Genomic DNA, 27,007 nt, shown 5'->3' with positions numbered 1-27,007 from the left:
ATTGTAGAAGTCACAAAATAAAGACAAGCAAAAGAAAAAACATTTTAAAATACCTATAATCTCATTAATGTAGAGATGAACACACCAATATCTTGGTAAACATCAATACTGATGTATTTTTATTCATATACATCTAAATGTTTTCTTTTCTAATGATATCCCCTGAAAATGCCACCCACGAACAGAAGATACACTTTTTTTAAAAAAAAATATTTATTTTTCAGTTGGACACAATATCTTTATTTATTTATTTTTATGTGATGCTGAGGATTGAACCCAGGGCCTTGTATGTGCTAGGCAAGCGCTCTACCGCTGAGCCACAACCCCAGCCCCCCCGACACTTTTTTTTTTTTAAATATTGGGGATTAAAACCTAGGGGGGTACCCTACCACTGAACTATATCTCCAGCATTTTTTATTTTTTGAGACACAGTCTTGCTAAGTTACTGAAGTTCATATTAAGTAGCTGAGATTATAAAACATTTTTGATAGTGCTAACTTAAAATCTTTTCAGTAGAAAATGCATTATAAAACTGTGTCTATTTAAGAAAACAAGATGGTCTACTGAATATCATGTGCTAAACATGGTTAATACTTGCTTTTTTTAAAAATTGAATATTCCTGAAATCCAGATGCAATTTATGAGTTAATTTGAAGTTTTTCTTAATAGTTCATGAAATGATGGTATTTCTTATAATTAATGACATCTCAGAGTTGATAAAACATGGTATATTTCCTCTATTAAGAGATAATACATACACATACATAATATAAATATATACAGAAACAAATACTTTTTTCTGTTTCTACTATTAAAATTTGTTCCTGATTTTGGTATTTCAATACTGTTAAAAGACATTTTAATTTTAGACACTCTGACACTTAGAAAGTGTAAGAATTGTCAGTTCAAAATTTATAGAAATAGAGACTGGGAATGAGAAAATTACCTCCACAAGAGGCTTTATTAGAATTTATGCTGCAGCATAAATGGAAGTAATACAGGGACTGATCTTGGTAACTGTAATTTTTTAGAAGACTAGTCTCTTTACTGAATTATATTCCAGGGTTTGTTTTGCTACTTATTTTCTCTCTCATGTTGCTGACTCCCCTCATATGTATGATTTTTGATTATACAATTACATTTAAGAAAGAGGATTATACTGTTGACTTAGATTTCTTCTGCTGTTAGAGAAACAGAACTATTTTCCCATCAAGTGAGTGAGAATTATAACTGAGACAGAATAGAACAGGGTCATTGAAGCCAAAGGTTTTGCTTTCATTGTGGGTGGACAGCCAAGTACAGGTCACTGGCTCCTAGAGGCTGACATCAGACAGGGCTGTAGGGTGCCAGCAACTGTACCAGAAGCCAATATACCAACATTTAATTGACCAATTACCACTGCTATCTAAATATGTGGTATCAGCTTTTTATCTGGAGACAAGATAACATTAAGTTTGGGCTGAAAATATGGCATATTTTAGCTGTGGTTTTCTTTCCTTTTCCCATTCTGCTCCCATCCTTTTATCTCACATTGCTCCTTTTTAGGGCTGGGCTTTTCACTCTTTGTTATACTTCCTGAGTTGGGAGTCCAAAGTCTCCATCATGCAGACTGTCTCTCATTATTTCTAGTCTACTTCCCAATCCTTCTGTGTCTAGTATAGTCTACCCCTTATTTCTGTTCCCTATTTCCAGAAACCTTTAACTGATATTCAGTTAAAGGCAAAATGACATTTTCAGACAAAATATGGCTCCAATTTCTTTCTTATTTTTTAAAAAAATATTTTCTTAGTTGTAGATGGACACAATATTTATTTTTATGTGGTGCAGAGGGATTGAACCCAGTGCCTCACAAATGGGAGGGAAGCACTCTACCACTGAGCCACAACCCCAGCCCAATTTCTTTTTTTAATTGATGTTTTTAATGTTTGACAACGAAATATATTACAATTCTTATTACACATATAGAGCACATTTTTTTTATATATCTCTGGTTGTATATAAAGTATATTCACATCAATCTGTGTCTTCATACATGTACTTTGGATAATAATGTTCATCATATTCCACCACCATTTCTAACCCTCTGCCCCCTCCCTTCCCTTCCCACCCCTCTGCCCTATCTAGATTTCATCTATTTCTCCCATGCTCCCTGTCCCTGCTCCACTATGAGTCAGCCTCCTTATATCAGAGAAAACATTCAGCATTTGGTTTTTTGGGATTGGCTAACTTCACTTAGCATTATCTTCCTCCAGTGCCATTCATTTACCTGCAAATGCCATGATTTTATTCTTTTATTCCAGCCCACTTTCTTTTGGTACACTTTTTCTACAAAAGTTACGAGAGAGAAAAACATGGTATCCAAGAAACAGTGATTCAACTTAAGAGAGTAGCCAAGGAAGCCTGAGGAAAGCAGAGCTGCAGGAAGTTTATACAGCAACTATCACTAATGCAGGAGGAAGAGGATCTGATCAAGATACGTGGCAAGTAAAAAAAAAAAAAAAAAAAAAAAGTGGGATGGGGGGGCAATTAGAAACTTCAGAAAAATTAACATACAAGAAATAGTCCAATAACAGGAATACAATTTAATATGACTTTAAGAATGATAGGAGTACAGAAGTTTTATGTGAGCCTGATGTTTGTAACACTGAATAGTGGTCTAAGCAGGAGTTATAACATTAGAACCAAATATAGAACTTTGTGAGGTAGCCAGAAATAAGATACCCTTGTTTAATCCCTGGTACCAGAAAAAACAAAACAAAAATATACAGAATGTAATACTCATACACAACTTTGCCTAGTACTACAAAATATTTACATAGATATCATAATGTAATAAGTTATTTGAAGGTTTCTACTCTTGAAAAAAACATGGAGGACTTGGGTGTGGTTGCAAGATAGAATATAATTAAATAATCATGATAACATTAAATGCTCAAATAATTTAGAACTCAGTTCAAAAGTCAATAGGTGAGCAAGGCAAGACAGACTTCCACCCCCAAAGGGACAGGTGAGCTATACCCTCTAAAATTTAATACAATAAGACAGACAGAAGTACAATCAGAAGTAGGAGAAGTTATACTCCATTTATATATGTTGTATCAGAATGTATCTACCTGCATATATAACTAATTAAAACTAATTAAAAAGAGAATGACTAAAAATTAATAGTTAAAACAAAGGTTGTCTCTGGGAAATGGAATAGGTGTGAGGATACATAGGACGAGTTATTTTATTATCATAAGCTCTGTCTATACCTTTTGTCCAAAACAGGAGCCACTAGCCATGTGTGGTTCCAGAGCACCTGCAATATAGTTAGTCCTAATTGAGATTTGCTATCTTCTGAATTTTGAAGACTTTGTATGAAAAACAAACAGGTAAAATAGCTCTTTAATCATTTCTTATATTGTTTAAATGTTGAAATAATATTTTGGATACTGGATTCAACAAAAGCTATTATTAAAGTTAATCTCACTGTTTCTTTTTTACTTTTCAATATGACTCCTAGAGAATTTTAGATTACCCTGTGTGGCTCACCTTACTTTGGCGTCTCCTCCCTACTCCCCTCACCCAGGGCTGAGGACTAAACCTAGGATGTTTCATGTGCTAGGCAAGTACTCTGCCACTGAACTAAATTCCCAACACTACGTGCTCACATTATATAATACTATAAATCTATACCCCTATTCAGCTTCTATACATGTATGACTTTAATGAAAATGATACAACTATTAACGATGATAAATTAAAAAAATAAACTTTAACCCAGTCAACCTCCAAATTGCTATAAAATCTTAACAAGTTTCAAATCAATGTCTGTAGTAACTGAGAGGTCTAGGCAAACTCAGTACTGAGATTGGCACATATTCAGAACTATCTATTTACTCTATTATCCTTAGTCTAGAAATGGTCCTATGGAATTTCTTCACTGGGAAGAAGGTTCTGTTCTCTTAAAAACCCGGAAAAATGCTCCCCACTACCTGGGGGTGGCGGGGAGAAACTCCTTAAAAAATTATGTCAATGGGGGGTGTAGATCAATGGTAGAGTGCTTACCATGCTAGGTCCTGGGTCCACTTCATAGAAGTGCCAAAAAACAACAAAATAAAACAAAACCCAAACAAAACAAATGAACAAAAACACCTGGGTAACATCTTTGGGCTGGGGATGTAGTTCAGTTGCAGAGTGCTTGCCTAGCATTGTATGAAGCTATGGATCTGATCACCAGCAAGGATGTATATACACACACAGAGAAATCTACATAAAGGCAGAGGGAATAATATAGTGATATAATAATATAATATCCTGTTTTTGAGCTTTAGTAATTATAATATTTTGCCAAAATTTTAAATATCCTTTGCCTGTTTTCTAAAATATATATTTAAAAATATACCCAGACAACACAAATACCTTAGTATGCATTTCTAACTATACATTTATTTTAATGTAAATATTATACTATTATCCATAAAATGTACAATTTAACATATAAAAGTATATTAAATACTTAATATTAAAACAAATATGATTATACAATAATATTTATATGTAACATGAATATATCTAATAGCTAGGTAATATTCAAGTTTCTCCAATTATTTTAACATTGTTGTTTTATTTATATAATTTTGTGATTCTGGGGACTGAACTCAGGACCTACACACATGCTAGGCAAATGCTCTACCACTGAACTACATCCCCAGTTCTTTTTCTTTTGAGACAGAGTCTCACTAAATTGTGGAGCCTGGCCTCAAAATTGAGATCCTTCTGTCTCAACCTCCTGAGTAGCTGCTGTCTGGTTCAACCCTGTTATTTTAAAGCTGGTTTATTCAAATCCAAATATAAACCAAGGTCTGTACATTGCATGCAATTGTTAAGTCTTTTAAATCACTTTTATTGATTCTCATTCCTTCCTTCTTTATATCATTTATTAGCAAAACAAAAGCAGACATTTGTTCTATAATGTTCTGCATTTGGCTGACTGCTTCCTTGTGATATCTTTTAATTTGGCTCCAAAATTCTACATATTTTCTGGTAGAATGGTAGTTAATAGTAAATGGTGAGCCCTTCTCAAATATGTGAATCAGGGTCTAATGCCTTAAGTCATTTATTGTATATAATAAAGTAATCTTCTTCTTATGTACCCAGAATGGTAGCAGTACACTGAGAAGAATCACTCAAATAATTTTCTGCTGTGTTAAATTCTTCCATGGAACTCTAGTTGAGAAAGTCTAAGTAGAAGTGTCATTAGATTCAGGTTACTTCCTCTGAGGCACATACAATAGCAAATGTCCTATGACTTTTAGAGTTACTAAGATTGATAATTGAGATCAGGTGTGCCAATTTGATCTTTCCATATTCAGTTTCCTATCCAATTTTTACTTAATTGTTGAGTACTCTGCTGATTATCATTACCTAGATTCTTTATTAGCAGCAGCAAAGTCATGATGTTTTCATTTTACCATACTTCCTATACTTTGTTCTTACATAAGAACTTTTTCTATAAAGAACTTTTTAAAAAAGAATGTTCTCCAGCTTTTCGTTAACCTAAAAGTTCATATAAGAAAGACAGAACACATCTTTTCTTTATGAATACATCAATTTTTGTAGTAAAGAGTTGGTATCCAAGCAATGCCTATGATGATCAATGACTTTACCTTTTTAAACACCATAATTTTTTGCAACATGATGGGGAAGTGTGTTTCATAATCTGACCTCTGCTGATATGTTCAACCTCATTTGTCCCTATCTCTCCCTCTCACCTACCATGCTTGCTATCTACCGGCTCACACCTTCCAAGCCTACTTTTTCTCCAACTGACAGCAATTTCTATATGGCCGACTCCCTCCCATCCTTCTTCAGTTCTCTGCTTCAATGAATTTTTCCTGACAACTGATACTGTTTTCCCACTACTTTGTGTCATATTATCATTTCCTCTTTCCTTACACGTAGAAAAAAAATAAAATTATCCCTCTTCTACACAGAATTAGAGAACATGATGAAGAAGCAAGAACCATGTGACTTTTATTCACCCAGGAATATACAACACAAAGTGAGCATTCAAATATTTACTGAATATGCAGGTGAACAGGACATGGAATACCAATTATAAAGTTGCCAATATCAAGGGAACTCCTTTATGGTTATGAGAAGTTACTCAAATACAGTCTATACTTATACCTTTGAAAAATCCCCTATATATCATGATGCCCTTCTGTGGGTTGCCCTTACTGATATCTAAATCTAAAAAGGAAAGGGTTAGGCTGCAAATAGCTTGTTAGTTTTTTGGTAGCCATCTAAATAGTATCTGATTCTTCAAATCGAACATTATAAGCAATTTTAAATAATGTACAAATTTAAAAAACAGAACAGAAGCCTATATGAAATGTGGGGGAAAAATAAATAATTTTGCATGTCCTATATTTAGGTATGATGATCCTATGAAGCAGAATGCAGGGCATTTGAAACTTAACCCAAACAACAAAAAAAGCAATTTCACTCTTAATGAATTTTAGTAAAACATAAACAACTAACATTTCCAAATAGTAAAAATCATTAAGAAAACTGAATATCCTAGGAAAACAAAATAATTTTCTTATCTTCATTATCATTGCTTAGAGTTTTTTTTTTTAATTCTAATTGTAGCTCAAGGAATAAATAAGAAATAAACTTATAGTGTTATCATGATCCAGGAGCTTTGATAAACTAACCAATGATAATTTTCAGGTTATAACGTGCTCACCTATTTTGTCTTGTAGTTTCTCTTCTCATTCTTTTAGGAGGAATTGGACAATCTGTCATCTCAACTTTTGTTGAATGACGCAATGAATCATTACACTTACGTGTGGGAGTCATACCTATAAAGATACAAAATGCAGAACAAACTGAAATAGTATATGAAAGAAAAAAATATAAACATATCTTAACTTATAAGATAATAAGATAAAATACTGAGAATGTCTCTTACTAGTCCTGCTAAGAGAATAGTTTAAACCATTCTGAGAAGACTTGGAGATTAAGAGTTTCCTGTCAATTTAAATTCTGGATCATTTGCATTCTTTCTTTTTATAGCTGGACTCTCTATCAACATAAATACTTATCTCTACACAGAAAAAGTAGAAGTTAACAAGAAATAAATATATACCAAGTTTCTGCTCTATTAGTTTCAGACTCTTTTCTTGTTCATCTAGTTCTTGCTTTTTCTTCTTCATATCAGGAGTATGAAGGTATTCTAACTGACCATTAAGGTCCTCATTCACACTGCCTAGCTTGCACACAGCAGAACGATACTGTTGAAGAAGATCTGCAAAGAAACCAACCAGACTTTTGGTTACATTACTAATATCACACCATTTTAGGGAAAAAATTAGCAACATTAGGCATTATGTTATAGTAAGACATGGAAACTACTTTTAAAGTCATAACACATTCGATGTAAAGCAATGAAATAAGCAAGCATAGTTAAGACCACAACAAACGACCACTAAATTTGAATATTCTCTGATTGCTTGACTTAGTCTGTGTCAGGAAAAGTTCTCCATATAGAAGTGCTTGGTTAACTGGATTACTCTCTCAAGGCTTACGTCCTCTCTGATTCAATTTTACAGAGATGAAGGGAGGGGGTGAAAGGGAGGCACTATAAAAGGAACTAAACATTGTACTGTTAGAAAACCACTGCTTCTCAAATGAAAACTGACTAGAAAGTTTTTAATAAAACCATTTGTAATTATAAGCGTGACACTGAGAATGCTATGACAAGTCATGGAGTGAATATGGCAGTGCTGCAACTTATGAAACATTGTACACTGGAAGGAAGGAGGGAAAAAGGAAAGAATCAAAAACAGTGATTATAGAATTCTTTAAAAAAATAGTAGGGTAAATATTTAATTTTAATAAAACTTAACTTTCCTTAATTTGTCTAAAAATGCATTACATTTGCTTTCATAGTATAGTCTGTTTACACGATTTACTAGACAACAAACATTAAATACAGTGACTAGTTTGTTAGTAAACTATTTTGTAAGTAAACTATTCTCCACAGGCCAAAATAGAAATACATTCACAATGTTCTTAATACTGTGACTCACAAAGCCTAAAATATTTACTATCTGGCCCTTTTAAACTCTTAAATGTCACAAAAAAACAATCAATATTTGTGGGAATGAAGAAACACTTAAATATTTCACAAATATATATAGTAGTTTACATACAAAACCGTCCAAGATAATTATTACAAGAACAGAGTATATCAAGTATAAAAAGATGTAGTACACTTAAAGTGTCAAGAATGGTTTAAGCAAGTATCCAACATGCTGGGAATCTACACTTAGAATGAGTGAACAAATATACTTGCATATGTATCTGTGTGCTTGTGTCCCTTTATCAGAGATGCATAGAACCATAAACATTTCAGATTTTAGAGTTTTTCAGATTTGGGAATACTTGCTTAGACTTCATAGGTTGGTCATCCCTAATCTGAAGATCCGTGGACTACAGATACTCAAGCTGTACATTAACTTATAAGATTTTTATTCTTTCTTTCACTTTTTCTTTCTTTTTCTTTTTTTTTAGATGGGGTGTCATCATGTTTTTCAGATATTTCAATTATCTGGGGGAAAAAACCTGATTAAAGCTTTACTGAGATATGAAGAACAAAACAAATTTTTTACAGAAGGGCAGGGGTGATACTGAGGATTGAACTGAGGAGTGCTTTACCAAAGAGCTACATCCCCAGCCATTTTAATTGTTTTTTATTTAGAGACAGGATTTCACTAAGTTGCCCAGGCTGGTTTCCCAAGGCACTGGGATTATAGGTGTGTGCTACCATGCCCAGTGGCAAGATAGTTTTTCAAACAGATTATTTCAATGTGAAAATAATAGAAAAGAATTGAAAGGTTAAAAAAATATAAAAAGATTAAAAATATATCTTAAGGGCTCTTACTGGGCAAGTATTTAATAAGAACCCAACTGTCTAAGCATGAGTTGCTTTGGAAGACAGAAGCAATTAGAGGGGTAGGTAGATTTTCTTAATAGTTCAATTTGCACTTTGTGCTCTACACGATTTTAAGATGTTTATTGGCAAAAAACTCATAAGCACTATAACTATAGAAAAATGTCATGAAAAATTTATACCAGCTTCTGTTTCAATTTGCTTCAAAATAAGCAGAAGGAAGAGATAGAAGAGTAAATAAGTTGTTAAAAGGTGGAAATAAATGAAACAAGCCTGGCTATATTTTAATAATTCAAAGCTAGTGATAGGTCCCTGGGAGATAATTACACTGTTCTATTGTCTTATAAAATAAAATCCCCTTCCCTGAAAGCTGTAGCACTTAATAATCTTGGTCACTATTTATAAAAATATTAAGAATATTAAAATTAAAATATTAAGAACAAACTGGTCAACAGGGCAAGACATATTTCAAATAAATAAATAAAATTTATTAAGAATAGCTTTATAAGGAAGGGCAGCAGAATAGACAATTTGATTGATGTATGTACATTCCATGTATGTATTATATGTCAAAACGCATTCTACTGTCATGTATGACTAAAAAATAAATAAATAAAAATTAAAAAAAAAGAATAGCTTTATAAAAAACAATAAATGGGAGTGTAATAATTGGGAGCTCAACCTTTAAATAAATTAAGAAAGATATAATAAAGTGTAAATATAAATAATGTCTAATCTGATCAGATATGTACTTTGGAATATATGAACATAATAAAAAGAGTAATAGTTTTGATGTCATAATTATAAACTACATATTAATTTCTCTAATTGCTATTAATAATTCTCCCTTTTCTCTTTTTGTACTGGGGATTAAACTCAGAGGTGATTTACCACTGAACTACATCCCTAGTTTTGTTTATTTTCTGAGTATCTCACTAACTTGCTGAGGGTCTTGCTCAGTTGCTGAGGCAGGCCTTGAACTTAGGATCCTCCTGCCTCAGCCTTCTGAGTACAGAGATTTATAAGCGTGCCCTACCCAGCTCTGTCTTCCCTTCTTTTAAAAATCCACATCCTGGCTTCCTTAGTCATTTTCTTTGCATTTTAAAAGTATTCCTACTCACAAGAATGGTATGGAAAACTTGGAATAATACAGGAAAGAAGAAAGGTTTTTTACTAGATAAAAATTTTTTATTAGATAGGTTTGGAGGTTCAAAAAAAATTTTGCGGGGGTAGTACTTGGGATTGAAATTAGGACTTCACATACGTTAAGCAAGTGCTCAATTACTGAGTTACACCCCAGCCCTTTTAATTTTGAGACAGGGTCTTACTTTGTGGCCAAGGCTGTCCTGGAACTTTAGAACTTCCTAAGTCAGCCTCCTGAGTACCTGGGATTACAGACATGCACCATAGCACTCAGCTTGGAGGTTCATTTTAACACATAATTTTTATGTTTTCTATTCCGTTTCTATTTAACTTTATCAGAGATAGTCACAAGATTAAAAAATTCAATTAAAGCACTTTAGATTTCTAATGTTTTGCAGAAATTTACATTTAAAGTTCACTTCTAAAATAGGATGAAGTTAACTTTCTGAACACATCCTTAGGTTAATAGTCTACATATATTTTCTGCTATTTCCTACAATTTAGTTCATTTCATTTGTAGATTCTACATATACTATAGAAATTATATAAACATTTAGTCATTTTTTCAAGTCTTATGCTTTGATTTCATTTGCTCTTAAACCAAATACTATAATGTAAGACAATGTATACCTTAGATTACAAACACTCAGTTTTAACTGTTAGTAGTTGACAGTTTTTTAAAAAGTATTTTTTAGTTGTAGGTAGATACAATACCTTATTTTATTTTTATGCTGTGATGCTGAGGATCCAACCCAGTGCCTCATGTGTGCTAGGTGAGCATTCTACAACTGAGCCACAACCCTAGCCCCAGTAGTTGACAATTTTTGTGGTGGTCTGGATTAAAATTGTTTTTGTTCCAAGAACAATTAATAATACACAGAAGGGAGGTTCCCAAAGCTGTTTGTTCACTTTGATCTTTACTAAGGCTAGTTGACTCAGGAGGGAATTTTTGTCCTTGGAGTGGTGGAACCTGAGCTGTTACAAAAAATGGCACTCCAAGATGAAGGTGAGGGAACTCAAGGCTGCTAACTCTCTTAAAGTCATTTTTGGTTTTGTCTTGGCTGTTTCCAATTTCCTGTATCTGTGATTTATTCCAGTCTCCTTCTAATACATTCTTATTTAGCTTAAAGTAGTCAGGAATAGCTGCTCTTGCTTACAACCAAAAGAACTTTATACACAAGAGTATCTCTGTAAACTGTCTCATCTGATTTGAATTTTTGTTGTTTAATCATCAGTCTGAAAATGTATCTTTTAAGATATATCAAGAAGAATAAATGTTAAAAACTTGAAATCCTTGTGTTATTAATTTTACATATATGGAAAGTCAGAAAGGCACAGAAATCTTTAATAATTAGAATAGTTTTTTTCCTCAAAGACATACAGATATTGCCTGTTATATATTGACATTGAGATGCATAGGTTAACTCTTGCAACTTCTATAAATGTGGCAAAATAAATATGTATTTTTAAAAATATATTTTAGTTGCAGATGGACACAATATTTTATTTATATTTTTGTGGTTCTGAGGATCAAACCCAATGCCTCACACATGCAAGGCAAGCACTCTGCCACTGAGCTACAACCCCAGCCCTAAATATGTTTTTTGTTAAAGTTACACTGTTTTCTTTTTGGTTTTGGAGAAGAAGCCTCCTGTTGCTGGTGGAAGTTAGCATTAGCACACTTGGCTGCGGGCTAACACCACTAGAGACCCGCTATCCCACAGCTTCCCTCTCAACTGCAGTTGTGTTGCTCTGGGATTCAGTCAGGCAGTGAGGGGCCTGCAGGATGTGTTGGAGACATGGCTGAGATTGGAGTTGGGGGCTATACTACCTGTGATGCCAATATCAGCAGAAGCCATTGGTATCTCCCCTGTGGCTGCCACTGCCTTGGTACTGGGTCCGGCTGTCATCATGACTGGTAGCTGCTCCAGAGGCCCCAATCAAGCCACCATCCCTTTTGCAGCTGCCACTGTCCTGATTGCCGCAAAGACTTCCACTTCAGCCATGGCTGCATTAGACACCCAGTGGCTACTCTAGAAGACTTTGCTTTGGCTATAGCTACTCCAGATGACTGCCCCCCCCCACCCCCCAGCTGCTATGGATGGCTCCATCAACCTTGAAGCCACTCTGTATATCACCACCCATGATAGCCAGAGGTAATGTGGGTTCAGCATTCTTGTGCAGAGTGGCTTTAAACTGCAAAAAGTCTGTAGTCAGCAGACAGAAGACTGCGTATGTGGGCCCTGCCTCTGTCTATAAGTCCTCTAGGGTCCAGTCCAGAAACCTCTGTCCCATATACTGCTCTCCATTATGCTGAAGTATAAACCACAATAAAGTTCTTTTAGACGGTTTTATTTTTCATATTCATGATTTATATCTCAAATTGAGCAGGCCGAACTGGTGGCTCTAACAGCTCATAACATTATCTCTAAGAATGGCTAGAAGTCAGTGAACTATTGAGAGCTGCTCAGAGTTAGCAGTCTTAGCTAAGAGCTGTTAGGAGACAGCTAACAATGAGGCAGGAGAAAGAACAGGAATAGGCAGACAGAAAACTTGGGCCCCTTCAAGGTTAGGTTTCTGTCTAAAAGGGCTCAGAGACCACAGATGCAAGCTAGGCCCCATGATGGTCAGGCCAATTTCTGTTTAAGGAGAAAAACTAACAGTGAGACACCTATTGCCTAGTGCCCAGACCCCCTCCAAAAAGGCACAGTAACCTGATTGGACCAAAGGGCATGTAAAGAGCTCATATGGACAATGAATGCCTTACCCAGGATTGGGTTGGGAGCTAACTTCCTTACCCTATAGATTCATATAAACCCCTAGACAATAGTCACTCATTGGCAACCCTCTCTTGGGATCCCTCTCCTTTGGGAGCTCTGCTTCCTTTCTTTTTACTTTAATAACTCCTGTTACTTTGCTCTCACCCTTTCTATTTGTAGATTCAATTCTTCGAAATCACAAGATGAAGGACCCAACCAATCCTACACTCTGTGTTACCATCTTTACAACTACCACTTTTAAAAGGCTAAAATAATAACCCCAAACTGGAAACTATACAAATTCCTCAACAGTAGAATAAGGAAATAAATTGTGATATATTTATACTATAAAATACCATTCTGCAATGAAAATGAACTTCAACTACATACCAAGAATGAACAAAGACAAAAACGTATGCATTGCATGATTCCATTTATATAGAGTACAAAAATCAGCAAAACTGGCCGGGTGTAGTAGTGCACGTCTGTAATCCTAGCAGCTCAGGAGGCTGAAGCAGGAGAATTGTGAGTTCAAAGTCAGCCTAAACAACTTAGTGAGACCCTGTTTTTAAACAGAATACAAAAAATAGGGCTGGGGATGTGGCAAAGTCAGCCTCAGCAACTTAGTGAGACCCTGTTTTTAAATAAAATACAAAAAATAGGGCTGGGGATGTGGCTCAGTGATTGAGTGCCTCGGAGTTTAATCCCTTATTTTTTTATTCTGAGATAGGATCTCCCAAAATTGCTTAGGGTCTTGCTAAGATGCTGAGGCTGGCCTTAAACTTGGGATCCTTCTGCTTCAGTTTCCTGGGTTGCGGGGATTAGAGGCGTGCACCATCACACCTAGCCTAGAAAGCTAAAAGTATATGACAAATACACTTTGCATTATTTATATGTTACCAGTCAATTCTTCATGTTAGATTCTCACTACACTAACCCTTAAATAAAAGGTTAAAATCAAATCAGAAACTGTTATTTATTTCAACCTACCTATTTGTTCCCCTAAGATCAAACACTGTTTTGGGACTGGAGCTCCAAATACCATTCCTCGAAGTTTATCCATTGGAGGAGCTTTATTCTGAAGGCCCCCAAACTTTCCATTACTTCGAATTCGATCTCCATCTCTGGTCAGCAATGTGGGACAGTGTGTAATTTTAACAACCTATTGTAAGTAAATGGAAATAGTGGGTAACTTACTCTAACAGATAAGTGAAATAAATCAGTCTCAGAAAAATCAAGGGTTGAATGTTCTCTCTCAAATGTAGAAGCTAGAACAAAGTAAGGGGGAAAAGTGGGAAGCAGGAAGGTCATATACCGTAAAGATAGAGGGAAGATCAAGGGAATAGAAGGAGACTGGAGGAGAAATAGAGAAGGGGAAAAATGTGGAATGAATTTGATCAAATTATGCTACTTGCATGTATAAATATACCATAGTAAATTCTACTTTTACATGTATCTATAAAGCACCAATCAAAAATAAATGTGTGAGCCAGATGCAGTGGTGCACGCCTGTAATCCCAGTGGCTTGGGAGGCCAAGGCAGGAGGATCGTGAGTTCAAACCCAGTCTCAGCAATGGTGAGGTGCTAAGCAACTCAGTGAGACCTTGTCTCTAAATAAAATACAAAATAGGGCTGGGAGTGTAGTTCAGTGGCCGAGCGCCCTGAGTTCCATCCCTGGTACCCCCTCCCCCCCGGCAAAAAAGAAAAAGAAATGAGTGGACGAAGGACAGGCAGAGTAGAGGAAAGGGAATAGGGAGAGGGAGGAAGAAGGAAAGTGGGGGCACTGGGGACTGAAATGGAGTAAATTAAATTTCATGCATGTATGATTATGTCAAAAGGAACAACTATTATGTTTAACTATAATGAATTGATAAAAGCCAAAAACATTACAGTTCTACCAAAATTATCTGAGATTATCTAAGAGTATCTCTTTTCTAATATTGTCACTGATAATGCTGTCCTGAGTTTCAATTTTATAGTTGAAAAACATATCTCATTTTAATTTGTATTTGGCCTGTTAATTCATATATTTTAACCAATTTTATGTTGATCAATGTGCAGAATTTAAATTGGTTTTGACAAGGTATTTAGACATTTGTATATGTATTGGCAAATGAAATGGTTGTTGTTTTTGCAGTACTGGGGATTTAACTCAGGGGTGCTCTACCACTGAGCTATATATCCCCAGTCCTTTTTATTTTGAGACAGGGTTTAAGTTGTAAGGCTGGCCCTACCCCCCTGATCCTTTCCCCTCAGCCCCCCGAATAGCTAGGATTACAGGAGTGTTCCACCATGCTTAACTGGAATGACTTTTGTACATAGTTCTAATATAATAAAATTTAAAAACATGTTAGAATTGGAGCTACAGATTTAAAAAGAAATAAAACATATACCTCTTTTCTATAATGATTGGCTGCATCTAGATTATCCAAAATAATGGTGTCTCCTAACAGCATACCAAATACTGAAAAAGTTAAAATAAAAAAGGAATTAAATTATTAATGAAACTATCACTTATAACCTAAGAAGATATTTTTCATAATCAGCATTTTATAGATCTTTATCATAAACGTAACATCTGTATAAAAGAAAGCCACCATAATATCCTTTACCTGTTTCACAGTGTTCTATATTATCTGGAAATGTTAACAAATCTCGGGCAAAAACTGGGTCTCCAATGGGTTTAAAATATAATTTTCCATTTCGAAAATGAGGTAGAGGTCTAAAAAAGAAAAAAAAAAAAACTATAAAAACAAAAAATCCAAAACTTTTAAAATATATTAAATAAGTACATATAGCTTTTTAAAAAAATTATTTATTTTTATGTGGTGCTGAGGATCAAACCCAGTGTCTCACATGTGCAAGGCAAATGCTCTGCCACTGCCACATCCCCAGGCACCCCCTATAATTTTGTAATGTAAAAAAATTGGAAAACATTAATATACTGAATGTCATTTTAATCATATAATCAACTCCAATTCACAAGTGATATTCCTGAATGATGAGTTATATGCCCTTAGAAACTAAAACAACACTTACCATATAAAAATTTTCTGGTTTTATCTGTACTACTACCTTCAAGTAGTTTGTATTACCAATATAAACTACTTGTTATTGGTTTGCAAGGAAAAGAGAAAGGCATTCTCTTAAGTTGACCCAGATGAGGATGCGAGATACACTGCCTCATGTGGAGATGGGCAAGACAGAAACACTGATAAAGGAGGCAAGTCTTGAGTAAACTGAATCCCTGTCCCTCCCAAATAAAGAATAACCGAAACCTTGAATAACAATGGGATTTCAGAGATGGTAGCTGATTAGGGACAGGGACTACTTTTTGGTACCCAGGATTGAACCCAGGTGTACTTAACCGTTGAGCGACATCCCCAGTCCTTTATAATATTTTATTTAGAAACAAGGTCTTGCTAAGTTGCTTAGGGCCTCACTTAGTTACTGAGGCTGGCTTTGAACTCTTAAACTCCTGCCTCAGTCTCCCAAGCTACTGGGATTACAGGCATGTACCATGGCGCCCAGGGGGACTTTCTTTATATATAAGGAGAATGAAGAGATGGTGGGAGCTTATGCAAATAGCTAACTTTAGCAGGACACAGAATAACCTCCACCTTTAGGAAAAATAATAAAGGGAAGAGGAATACTGGGAACAGGAACAGGGAGCATAACCAGTTTCTAGAGCAAACTTTGGTCCTAAATACTAAATTCATACTTTTCTTAAATTAACCCTTCTTAACTTGGTCTTTAGGGATTACAGAGATAAAAAGAGGCTTCCTGGAGGGAAAATTCTCCTCACAAAAAGTATTACTCTTATCAACGCAGTAAAAAATAAATAAATTTCTTCTTTTTAATTTGTCTCACAAAAAATATTACCCTTATTAACATAACAAAAATAATACTTTTTAAAAAAAAAAAAAAACATCCCCAAGCTTTTTATTTTGAGACAGGGTCTCCATAAGTTGTCCAGGCTGGCCTTGAACTTGCAAGCCCCTGGCCTTAACCTCCCGAGTCTCTGAGATTATAGGCTTATACCCTTATGCCTGGCTCAACACTATTGGAATCTTCTATGCTATCTAAAATGGATAATAATTAGCAGCAGAGTGGGAGATTTGAGCAGAATCGATAGATTTGAGTTCAAATCCCAGTTATTTTCTCAATCTTATTTTAAATTACAAAATAACATGTAAGTTTATTGACATAGGATATGTGTATTTGAGTTCCTAGTCTCTTTTACATCCTCACTTATTCCCACTTATATAGGCCTTAAAACCAAACATCTACTTGAGTCTGAAAAAGATAAAATTGGCCAATACTGTTAAACATTTTAATTTTTTTGTTTTGTTAGCATTTCCTTCTAGTATTTTGAGGTGAATTTAAAAAGAGAGACATAGTCAGAATACTTATACAATATTAAAAAAATTAGAATGCCAGGCCGGAGTTGTGGCTTAGCGGTAGAGTGCTTGCCTAGCATGTGTGAGGCCCTGGGTTCGATCCCTAGCACCTCATAAAAAAATAAATAAATAAAACAAAGGTATTGTGTGCAACTACAACTAAAAAACAAAAAGAAAAAGAATGTCTATGCATTCTTCATTTAAAAAATAAAAACGTGTCTAAGCAGTATACAGTGGTGCATATCTATAATCCCAGCTCTTTGGGAGGCTATGGTAGAGGGACTGCAATACAAGGCCAGCCCAGGTAACTTAGTGAGACTCTTTTCAAAAAAAGGCAAGGAAAACAAACAAACAAATAAAAAAAAGAAAGAAAGAAAAGCCTAAGTATTTTCCACAATTTTCCCTAAAACATATTTGAAAAGCAGATGAAATAAAAATTTACTTGAAGAAACTAGATTAATACTATCCTCATATTAAAATAAGAATGTGATAGTCAACTAGATGCTCTTTTACATTTCAACTGTGCTACTGGCCAGTTGTAATATTTATGAATGACTGTGCCAACAAACCCTTTTACCTAAATGATGGCATATTTTTCACAGGACATAAAATAGGACAAAAAAAATGTGTGTGTGTGTGTGTGTATATATATATGTACAAATCTCTATATATTTCATTACACACACACACAGCCTATTCCGAAGATATTTTGCATTCTGCTAACGATAATAATATTTTTCCAACTTTCCTGTTGCAAAGGTAAAAAGACTTGTTCTGAATTTGTGTGTGCATATGCTTGTGTGTGCATGTATATCACATATATAACCAAACATTTAGGCCAGGTGGTACTGCCCACCTATAATCCCAGCGATGCGGGAGGCTGAGGCAGGAGGATTCAAAGTTTGAGGCCAGCCTGGGAAATCTAGTGAGACTCTGTCTTAAAAAAGGGCTAGGGATGTAGACTAGTGGCAATGCACCCCTGGGTTCAATCCCCAAAACAAAACAAACAACACATTTAACCAGCAATAAAATAGCATATATAATGAAATATACTACAATATAGATATTAATGAAATATGTTCATCTGTGATGAAGTCAAGAATAATGCAGATAATTTGAGTCTTTTTTCTGTTTTGGTTATCTTTTAGAGAAATTATTTTTATTTATTTGTGGTGCTGGGAATTGAACCTAGTAACTTGCACACATTAAGGCAAATGCTCTACCACTGAGTTAGACCCCCAGTCCTAGAAATCTTAAAACAAAAACAAAACAAACCACTTATATTTTTTTTACTAACCTTTTCCAATCTGGAAGAGTCTTCTTATAAATAGAATCCAGGGGTAACACCTGTTGACGACCTTGGGTTTCATCATAGATACGACGAGCAGCATCAGTGGTTAGGGTGACCACACAATCCATGTCACTTGCCAGATGCCAAGAAATAACCATTGCAGCTCTATCATCTTCAATTTGTGCTAGATGTGCTATCTATAACCCATTTAAAAAAGCCAAGTGGAAATTTGAAAAATAAACATAAAAATTTGGTACTATTCCAAATAAAGGTGTTCTATGTTCTACTACTAGTAAAAATGTACTAAATAACTAATGCCATTTTTAGATTTAGTAAACGTAAATATAGTTATAATTAATATAATTTCTTAAGCAAAAAAATTTTTTTTTTCTTTTTGTGGTGTTGGGGATTAAACCCAGGGTCTTATGCATGCATGCGAGGCAAGCACTCTACCAATTGAGCTATATTCCCCAGACCTTAAGCAAAAGTTTTACTTAAGTATTATAATATTTCTTTCATAAAACAAATCTAAACATCACAAACAATAAGATTTTATTTCATCATCTGCCGATAAGAGTACTTCTTTCAAGTTCAGGAAAAATGATCATTTTTCTATTTACAAATACTTGCTGTCACAAGAATTCCTGCTCAAGGTCCACCAAGGTTGGGCTATTGTGGCTAATATCAAACATTCATCGTATTGGTATGGTCATGACTACCCTTTATTTTTTGCCCAATGTGGTAACAAAATTTGCCTAACAACAAGAATATTTTGTATCTATGTTAGAACCTTCATAGTGCCTGCCCTTGTTTTCCAATTCAATAGAAGTAGGTGGGGAAGAAAGTAAGAAAACGGACATGTCAAAAAACAAAAAAACACTAGTAAATATAAATGAAGAAAAAAAATTTCTAGTCAACGTAGGGAAGATTAATAGAGGCAAATAAAAGCAGAATAAACAACCCTTGTTTGTTACAATTAGATTTATTTTCTAAAGAAATACTATAAAACAATGGAGTAAAATCTATTATGATGGTATATCAACTATAAACACACCTATATTTAATTGAATCAAAAAAATCTTAAAAATGCTACGAATTCTTCCTTCTTTAGGGATGAGATTTCAAGATATTTTAAGTTGAGGAGGAAAAGACTAAAATGTCCAAGTTAAGTGAGGTAGTCACATGTTAAAACTAAATACACGAGAATATTTTGGAGGAAATCTTCTATTGCTCCTCACTATATTTCCATTATTTCCTGCTTTACTAGTTTTATGGCAAATTCCAGAATTTTTTAAAAGGAATCAAGGAAGAAAAATTAGGGACGATTTGGAGGAGTTAGAAAGTTTTCTGTAATAGAAGGGTTTGTACTTCTGAGGGGCAGAGGAGAAATTATATAAAATGAAATTTCAAGTATTTCCTCCAGGAGTTTCAAGATACATGATAAGGAATACTTAAATAGGGGACTTTTAAATATTTTTCTTCTCCTGAAATTTATTTTATACCTTGTTAGACATATTATACTCTGAACAAAGAATTTTATGTTGAATGAACATGAAAATGCACGAAGAGATTACAGGTATCCACATGCTTAGAATAAGGACTCTTATTATAAACTGGTTGTAGAGAACACCATTTTACAACAATGTCTTAGCATCTTCTTTTCCAATTTATAAATACACATTCTTAATTTTACAATTTGCAGATTTGAATTTGAACAATAATGTAACATGGTTTGATCCATAAACACTGCTACATATGACCCTTTATTTTCAGTGTGTAGTTCAATTCCAGGGTAGATGACAATGTATAAAGAAACTTTCATGGATTCTGAAGTCAGAGACACCTGGGTTCACATCTAAGCTCTGCCATTAAGTATATCTTAACAACTAATATTTAAGTTCCTTGAACTTCAAGGTCCTCATATATAAGCCAGAAATACAATAAACTGTTTACACAGTGGTTATTGAAGTAGAATAACGTACATAAACAAGTACAGACTTTGGATTCAAACTGCCTATTTGAGCCTGTTGCTAGCAGTCCAATTGTGAGCAAGTTTTTTAGTCTCTCTATATCTTCAGTTTTAGTTTAATTTTAAAATGGCAATAAAGGCAACGAGACGTAATATATAGAAAAGTCTAACAAGTAAAACATACATATATGCCCAAGTGTGTCAGGAAAAAATCTATTAAAAATATAAGAAGCAACACTTACTGAAATAACTTACTAATAGTAGCAAATAGATATTCTAACTGAGAAAAATATAATACAGAATGTTCATGATTAAATAGTAGGATCAAAACAAATATAATTTATTTGACAAAAGTAACCAAAGAGGGAAAGGAAAACAGGAAGAATGGTAGAATGGTACTCTTGCCATTGGCAGCAAATATATAAGGAATTTGCTACAACATTAGACTTGGAACTCAGAATTCTTCTGATAATAAACTATAAAAAAATCTTAGCTCTCCTTAAAGACCTACAACATAAAAGCATATTTAAATAAGCCCTGATTCAGGATATGTGAACAATTTCTGCATAGCTCTCAATGACAGTAATAATTATTAATTCAGTTTTAAGCTCTGCCAAATCCCTATTAGGGTACTCAAGAGTAGGCAATTCACTAGAACAAATTAACAAATACAAAGAAATTTGACATTAAAATGTCACTTTTAGACAACATATTTTCAATAAGTAAAAACAAGATAATAAAGAGTGTACTGCTTCTTAAAGGGCTTCAATACATACTTTCCCCAAAACATCTCCACTGCCTTTTGTATAGTTTGGTAGAGTACATGATCTTCTGGGTTTTTTCTTTAGTTCTTCCTGTTCTGACATCTTTCTTTTCAAAAGTGCTTCAATGTGTGGTATCTATAATTTAAAAAGGAAAACTATCTATAAAGTCAATTACTCTTGTACCAGGCAGCCAATAAATACAGCAAAGAAAAGTGAACAATCTGGAAAATTTGAGAACACTAAGTTAATCAGCGGACATTACTTAAAACAACGACAAAACACAACTATGGTTAACAGTAACATAGAAAGAATTCTCATCTTCACGCAACGCCACCACCCCTAAGTACTGGGAATTGAGCTCAGGGGTGCTTTAACACATCCCCAGCCCTTTTTATTTTAGACAGGATTTCAATAAGTTGCTTAGGACATTACTAAATAGCTGAGGCTGGCTTTGAACTTCAATCCCCCTGTTTCAGCCTCCAGAGCCACTGGGATTATAGGCATGTGTCACCACACCCAGATCACTGAATCTTTTATATGTGTGCATGTGTAGTGCTAAGGAATAAATCCAGGTTTTTGTGCATGCTAGACAAGCTCTCTATCACATAACTACACTCCATCTCAAAGACAGAATACTTTTTTGTTTGTTTAGCAGTGTTGGGGGAGTGAGCCTGGGGTCTGGAACATTCTAAGCACACATGCTACTACTGAACCTACTCCTATGTTTTTTATCTTTGTTAAGAAATTTCTATACATACTATTTTTCTTTGAAGTTGAATTGCACATATAAATTTTTAAAAACTCTAAACTTCTTTTTGTTACTTTATTTTCTTTACCATCGTGTATGTTATTACTTATGCAGCCCCTTAATGCAGCTCTTCAGCTGGTGTTTTTATTGGTATAATTACACTGAAAATACAATTTTTCCCCCTTTGGTACTGAAGATTTAACCCAGGAGTGCTTTACCACTGGGCTATATCCCCAGTTTTTTTTTTTTTTATTTTTATTTTGAGACAGTCTCACTAAATTGCTAAGGCTGGCCTTGAACTTGTGTTCTTCATGTCAGCCTCATGAAACAAACTGCAATTTCTTGGAAAAGAGCATTCTATCATTTTGTTTGTACCTTTTAATGTATAGTAACTGGAGTATAATGTACTCCAGTCTTTGTACCCTAAAATAATAGTGCCCATAGCATTCCCAATAAAACATAAGTAGCTGAATATAATTTAAAAATATTTCACACACAGTTAGAAACTATACCTGTTGTGTTACAGGAATGTCAATATTATGTGCTTTCAGTTCATTTCGCAACTGGGCCTCTTTTAATTTTGCCTCCTCAACTTGGCCTAAAATTATATATAACAAAAAAATTCCATCAATTTCTGATAGTCCCCAAAACAAAGTTTGTGGAAAAAAAAAATTCATTTTCAATTTCTTTTCTTTCCTCTTAATGTATAATGCTAAAATGAAAATTGACAGATGATTATTTTAGAAATTCAAAATTAAACTATGAATCTCAAAGTTGAACTCTAATATATAAAAAGGAGAGACACTGCAGCTAAGGGAGATAAAATATGCTCTAGGATCTTGTACAGATATACAAAAAGTATAGCTTGAGGCGGGCAGCATATATTTATTGGTACACTGATTAAAATTTTAACTATATAACAAATGCAAAGTAAAAAACCTAGCAAAAACATCTGACAAAAGGGAATAATATAGATAATATAGTACAACTCAGCAAATGCCTTATTTTAATTGTATACAAAACTTATTAAAAATTGCAGCAAATATTCTGAGAATGGACTCATTTAAAAATAAGTTATGTATTTCAGTATTAGTGTGTGTAGTATCATAACACCATGGTGTATAATATATATATAGGTGCATTACCCAAACTAAAAAATAAACTACTTATTACTCTCTTAATAATAATGTTATCCAATATCTTTTTCCAGTACCTAGAGGTAGATATTAACATTAACACTGTATGGAAAACCATACATTTTCCACAGATCAGATTTCTAACAGAAAATTCCAAATTTTTATAATTTGTAAATATATAAATTTATTTAAAATGAGGACTATTTCATTTTAAAACTTGCCAATGATGAATAACAAATTATTATCACTACCTTTCTACAGAGTTCTGCATTTCACTTGTAATCCAGGAAAACAGACACATTTGTGTTTCATGGTCTCCACCATCTGCCTCATCATTCCCCAAAGCCTAATTTTTTATTTCCTCTGACTACAAGATGACTTACATTTGATTTCATCAAGAAGCTGTTTGCTGGCATCAAATAAACTTCTATACATAACAATAGACTTAGATAACTGGTCCTTTTCTTTTGTAAGTGCTGCCATTTGTTGCTGCTTCTTAACATCTAAGAAAAAAATTCAGATTTAACTTAAACAACTTAAAAATCACAACTTTAAAAAAATACATCACAACATTATGTTAATACACAGCAAAGCAAGATTAATCAAGTACCTCTAAACAATAGGGTTTCATTATCTATTTTCCTAGAAACTTACCATTGTAAAACATAAATGGTAGGATATATGGTTCTAATGTTCTTGATAAAGATGGTAGCCGAGGCTCAAAAACAATAAAATATTCAGTACTATCCCTTCCAGGACTATTTTCTGCCAGTACTAGACTCTGTATAAATAAAGAAGCATTAAGGAAAATAAAGATTTGAAAAGAAAAATTTCAGTGTTACATATCTGATCATACTGTTTTCAAATAAGTGGTAAATTAAGGTTTATTAAACTATCACCACCACTCAAGACACAAAATAAAACATTTTACCTTTAGGTATTGGTTTAAAAGTCAAATGATCTTATCAATACAGCTTATGGAAAAATTATGTATAATAGAAAATAGAAAAATATAGTAGCATTCCCTTCACACCAGATACATAATGGCCACTTATATGTTGATTTGCAAAATCTTCATTCTCACCTTTAAGGTGAAGCAATGTGAAATAGCTTATGGGGTGAACATTATAAAAACAACAGAGAGAAATACCCAAACCCCAATGCTGAGATTAAGTTACAGCTGTTACCATGGAAGTAGACCCACCAGTCCCAGGTGACATTTCAAAAGGTACTGAAAAGCTCTCAGGATTTATTCTTTAAAATTTTATTTTTTCACTAATCCACAAAACACCTTTAATATACTTTAGCCAAGACCACATCATATAACTAGTAAATGATGCAACTTAAATATTTTTATCCTAAATGATTTTTCATATTTCCACAGAAAATAATCTATTAGTTGCTTTTTATGATAAAATTTACATAAAGTAACATTTTTTTAAAAAACCTGAACACTGTAGATGAATTATTTTTCCAAATTATAGAGAACATAAACCCACCATTAAACCAATTACCAATGCCTTTGTTTCTGAAAGCTGTTTCCAGTGTATTATATATGAATGCAAACACATGATAATGAGAAATATAATAACTACTTAAAAGCATTTATTTTTGTAGGTAAATATCAAATTTCTCTTCAAAATAAAAGTGTTATCAATTTATACTTTCACAAACAGTATGTGAGCGTACCTAATTCCCCTGATGCTGGCCAACATTTAACATCAACCATGTATTTTTTTTTTTTTTTTTTTCTAAAAAGGAGAAATTTAAAAACCAACCAATCATTATTGTTTTAAATCACTTTTCCCTGAGTGGTACACTGAGGTCATGCTTCTTATGTTTACTGCTCATTTATATTCACTCTTCCATTAAACTGCCTGCTCAAATTCTGTGCCCATTTACTTGTCTTTTTTTCTTACTGATTTGCAAGAAGTTTGTAAAGAGGTATTAAATTATGTTCAATATATTAATCTTCTATTATATATATACATATATAGAATACTATTTCTCAGCTGGGCACGGTGGCACAAGCTTGTAATCCCAGGGGCTCAGGAGGCTGAGACAGGAGGATTATGAGTTCAAAGACAACCTTAGCAAAAAGTGAGGCACTAAGCAACTCAATAAGACCCTGTCTCTAAATAAAATACAAAATAGGGCTGGGGATGTGGCTCAGGGGTCAAGTACCCTTGAGTTCAATTCCTGGTACTCCCACAAAAATAATTTCTCCACAATTTATCACCCTTAAATTTTTTCCTCCTTCTGTTATAGAATGAGGTTAATGAATCTTTAAGTACTAACCATCATAGATTGTTGAAATTATTAACACACTGGCACTTCTTTTAATTGTTTAAGATATGCTTATGCTACATTAAAACTTAACTTTTAATGTAATTAAACATAATCTTTTCCTTCATATCTTGTTTGTTTTACTGTAAAAGCCTGAGATAGAAAGGACTTCCTATATTTTATAATCAATGATTTTAAAAAAAAGATACACAGAATAACAGAAACAAACAAAAGCAAGGATTTAAGTATAAATAAGGATTAGGCAGAAATAAAATGGAAAAATGAATATCAGAATAAAACTGAGTTATTTTTCAGAAATTTCCAGGTCAAGTAGGCAAACAATAGCAAATTTGAAGACAAGAATTAACAAACTTGAACAATTTATAAATTTATAATTTAGATTATAATTTGAAACAAAGCAACATATATTCTTTTCAAGCAAATATGGAACATCTACTAATTTTAGTTGTATTCTGGGAAAGTGTTTCCTACCCCCCCCCCCCCCACCGCAAAAAGCACCTGCTGGGCTAGAGGGCTCAGTGGAGGCCCCAGGCTCAAACCCCAGCACAAAACAAAAACAGAAAACAAACAAGTGAAAAAACAAAACAGAAAGTATATCCTGTCTATGTCTGATATATCAAAGTGCATAAATGCATTCTATTTTCATGTGTAACTAATTAAAACAAATTAATTTTTTTTAAAAGACCCATGATCTTGTTAAAAAATCAGATTTCAGCTAGGAATGCCTGTAATCCCAGCGACTTGGTAGGCTGAGGCAGGAGAATCACAAATTTGAGACCAGCCTGAGCAACTTAGCAAGACCCTGTTCTCAACATAAAAACTAAAATGGACTGAAGATGCAGCTCAGTGATAAAGAGCCCCTGGAAAAGCCCTTGTATTTTTTTTTTTTTTTAAATCAGATTTCAGAGCTCTGCTCCAGACAAATTAAAAAAAAACGACTCACCCAAAATGAAAACAAAACCCCTAAAAACAAACAAAAAACAATTCACACAACCCACAAAACACACACACCAGTATGTGGGAGCCATGACAAGACAAATTAAGAAAACTTAACTTTTGTTTATTCATTGAGATCATAGGGACCTCTAGTGGTGAGAAGAAATTCATATACATGAGGGAAGTTTAGATTTTATGTGTCAGCTGATGGGAAACAGCTTAAGCCACTATCTTTACCTCAGGAGTATATACAGCAGGAATAGCAATTTCAAATGTATATGAGCACTGGGGAGAGCAAGGGAGACTCAAGAAAATAGGACATAGGTAAATAAGAAATAGGTAAAGTGGGTTAGATGTATTCTTCTAACACAAACCCACTGGGCATGTTAAACATGTTTTTCCACATATGGCTTTCATTATCTAATTTTTATTAGGGTACAAAAAATTTCATTTTACTCTTCCCTAAATTAAAAGTGGAAACTAACATTTGTCTTCAATATCAAGAGGTAAGGAATAGCCACTATTCAGGCCACACATAAGAGAATCCTTGCCAGTATTGCTAGATCTTTAGATTTCTCCAAATAAATAAGACATGCATATCTTTATGTGA

General features: G+C 33.9%; 1 protein-coding gene and 1 long non-coding RNA gene across 5 annotated transcripts in view; one reads left to right on the top strand and one right to left on the bottom strand.

Annotated features, from left to right (window-relative positions):
- LOC114098674 (uncharacterized) overlaps nt 1-2,367 on the top strand; it is a 33,599-nt gene extending 31,232 nt beyond the window's left edge. The window contains exon 3 of the long non-coding RNA XR_011704832.1: nt 2,301-2,367. This is a non-coding gene — a long non-coding RNA (uncharacterized lncRNA). The remainder of the gene's footprint in view (nt 1-2,300) is intronic.
- Smchd1 (structural maintenance of chromosomes flexible hinge domain containing 1) overlaps nt 1-27,007 on the bottom strand; it is a 155,170-nt gene that overhangs the window by 1,330 nt on the left and 126,833 nt on the right. For 3 of the 4 annotated variants that reach the window (XM_027942894.3, XM_071602881.1, XM_071602882.1), the window contains 10 exons: nt 23,809-23,935; nt 23,538-23,657; nt 22,531-22,616; nt 21,283-21,405; nt 18,544-18,734; nt 15,459-15,568; nt 15,240-15,310; nt 13,837-14,008; nt 7,139-7,297; nt 6,737-6,851 (listed from right to left, as the gene is read on the bottom strand). In XM_027942894.3, the coding sequence (XP_027798695.2) occupies nt 6,737-6,851; nt 7,139-7,297; nt 13,837-14,008; nt 15,240-15,310; nt 15,459-15,568; nt 18,544-18,734; nt 21,283-21,405; nt 22,531-22,616; nt 23,538-23,657; nt 23,809-23,935 (1,274 nt within the window). Of the gene's footprint in view, nt 1-6,736; nt 6,852-7,138; nt 7,298-13,836; nt 14,009-15,239; nt 15,311-15,458; nt 15,569-18,543; nt 18,735-21,282; nt 21,406-22,530; nt 22,617-23,537; nt 23,658-23,808; nt 23,936-27,007 lie in introns of those variants that run through there. The other variant, XR_011704831.1, reaches the window with a different exon arrangement.

The sequence above is a fragment of the Marmota flaviventris genome, chromosome 16 (genome assembly GCF_047511675.1).
Source record: "Marmota flaviventris isolate mMarFla1 chromosome 16, mMarFla1.hap1, whole genome shotgun sequence".
NCBI classification, from domain to species: Eukaryota; Metazoa; Chordata; class Mammalia; order Rodentia; family Sciuridae; genus Marmota; species Marmota flaviventris.
This window is presented reverse-complemented; position numbering and strand designations above follow the sequence as displayed.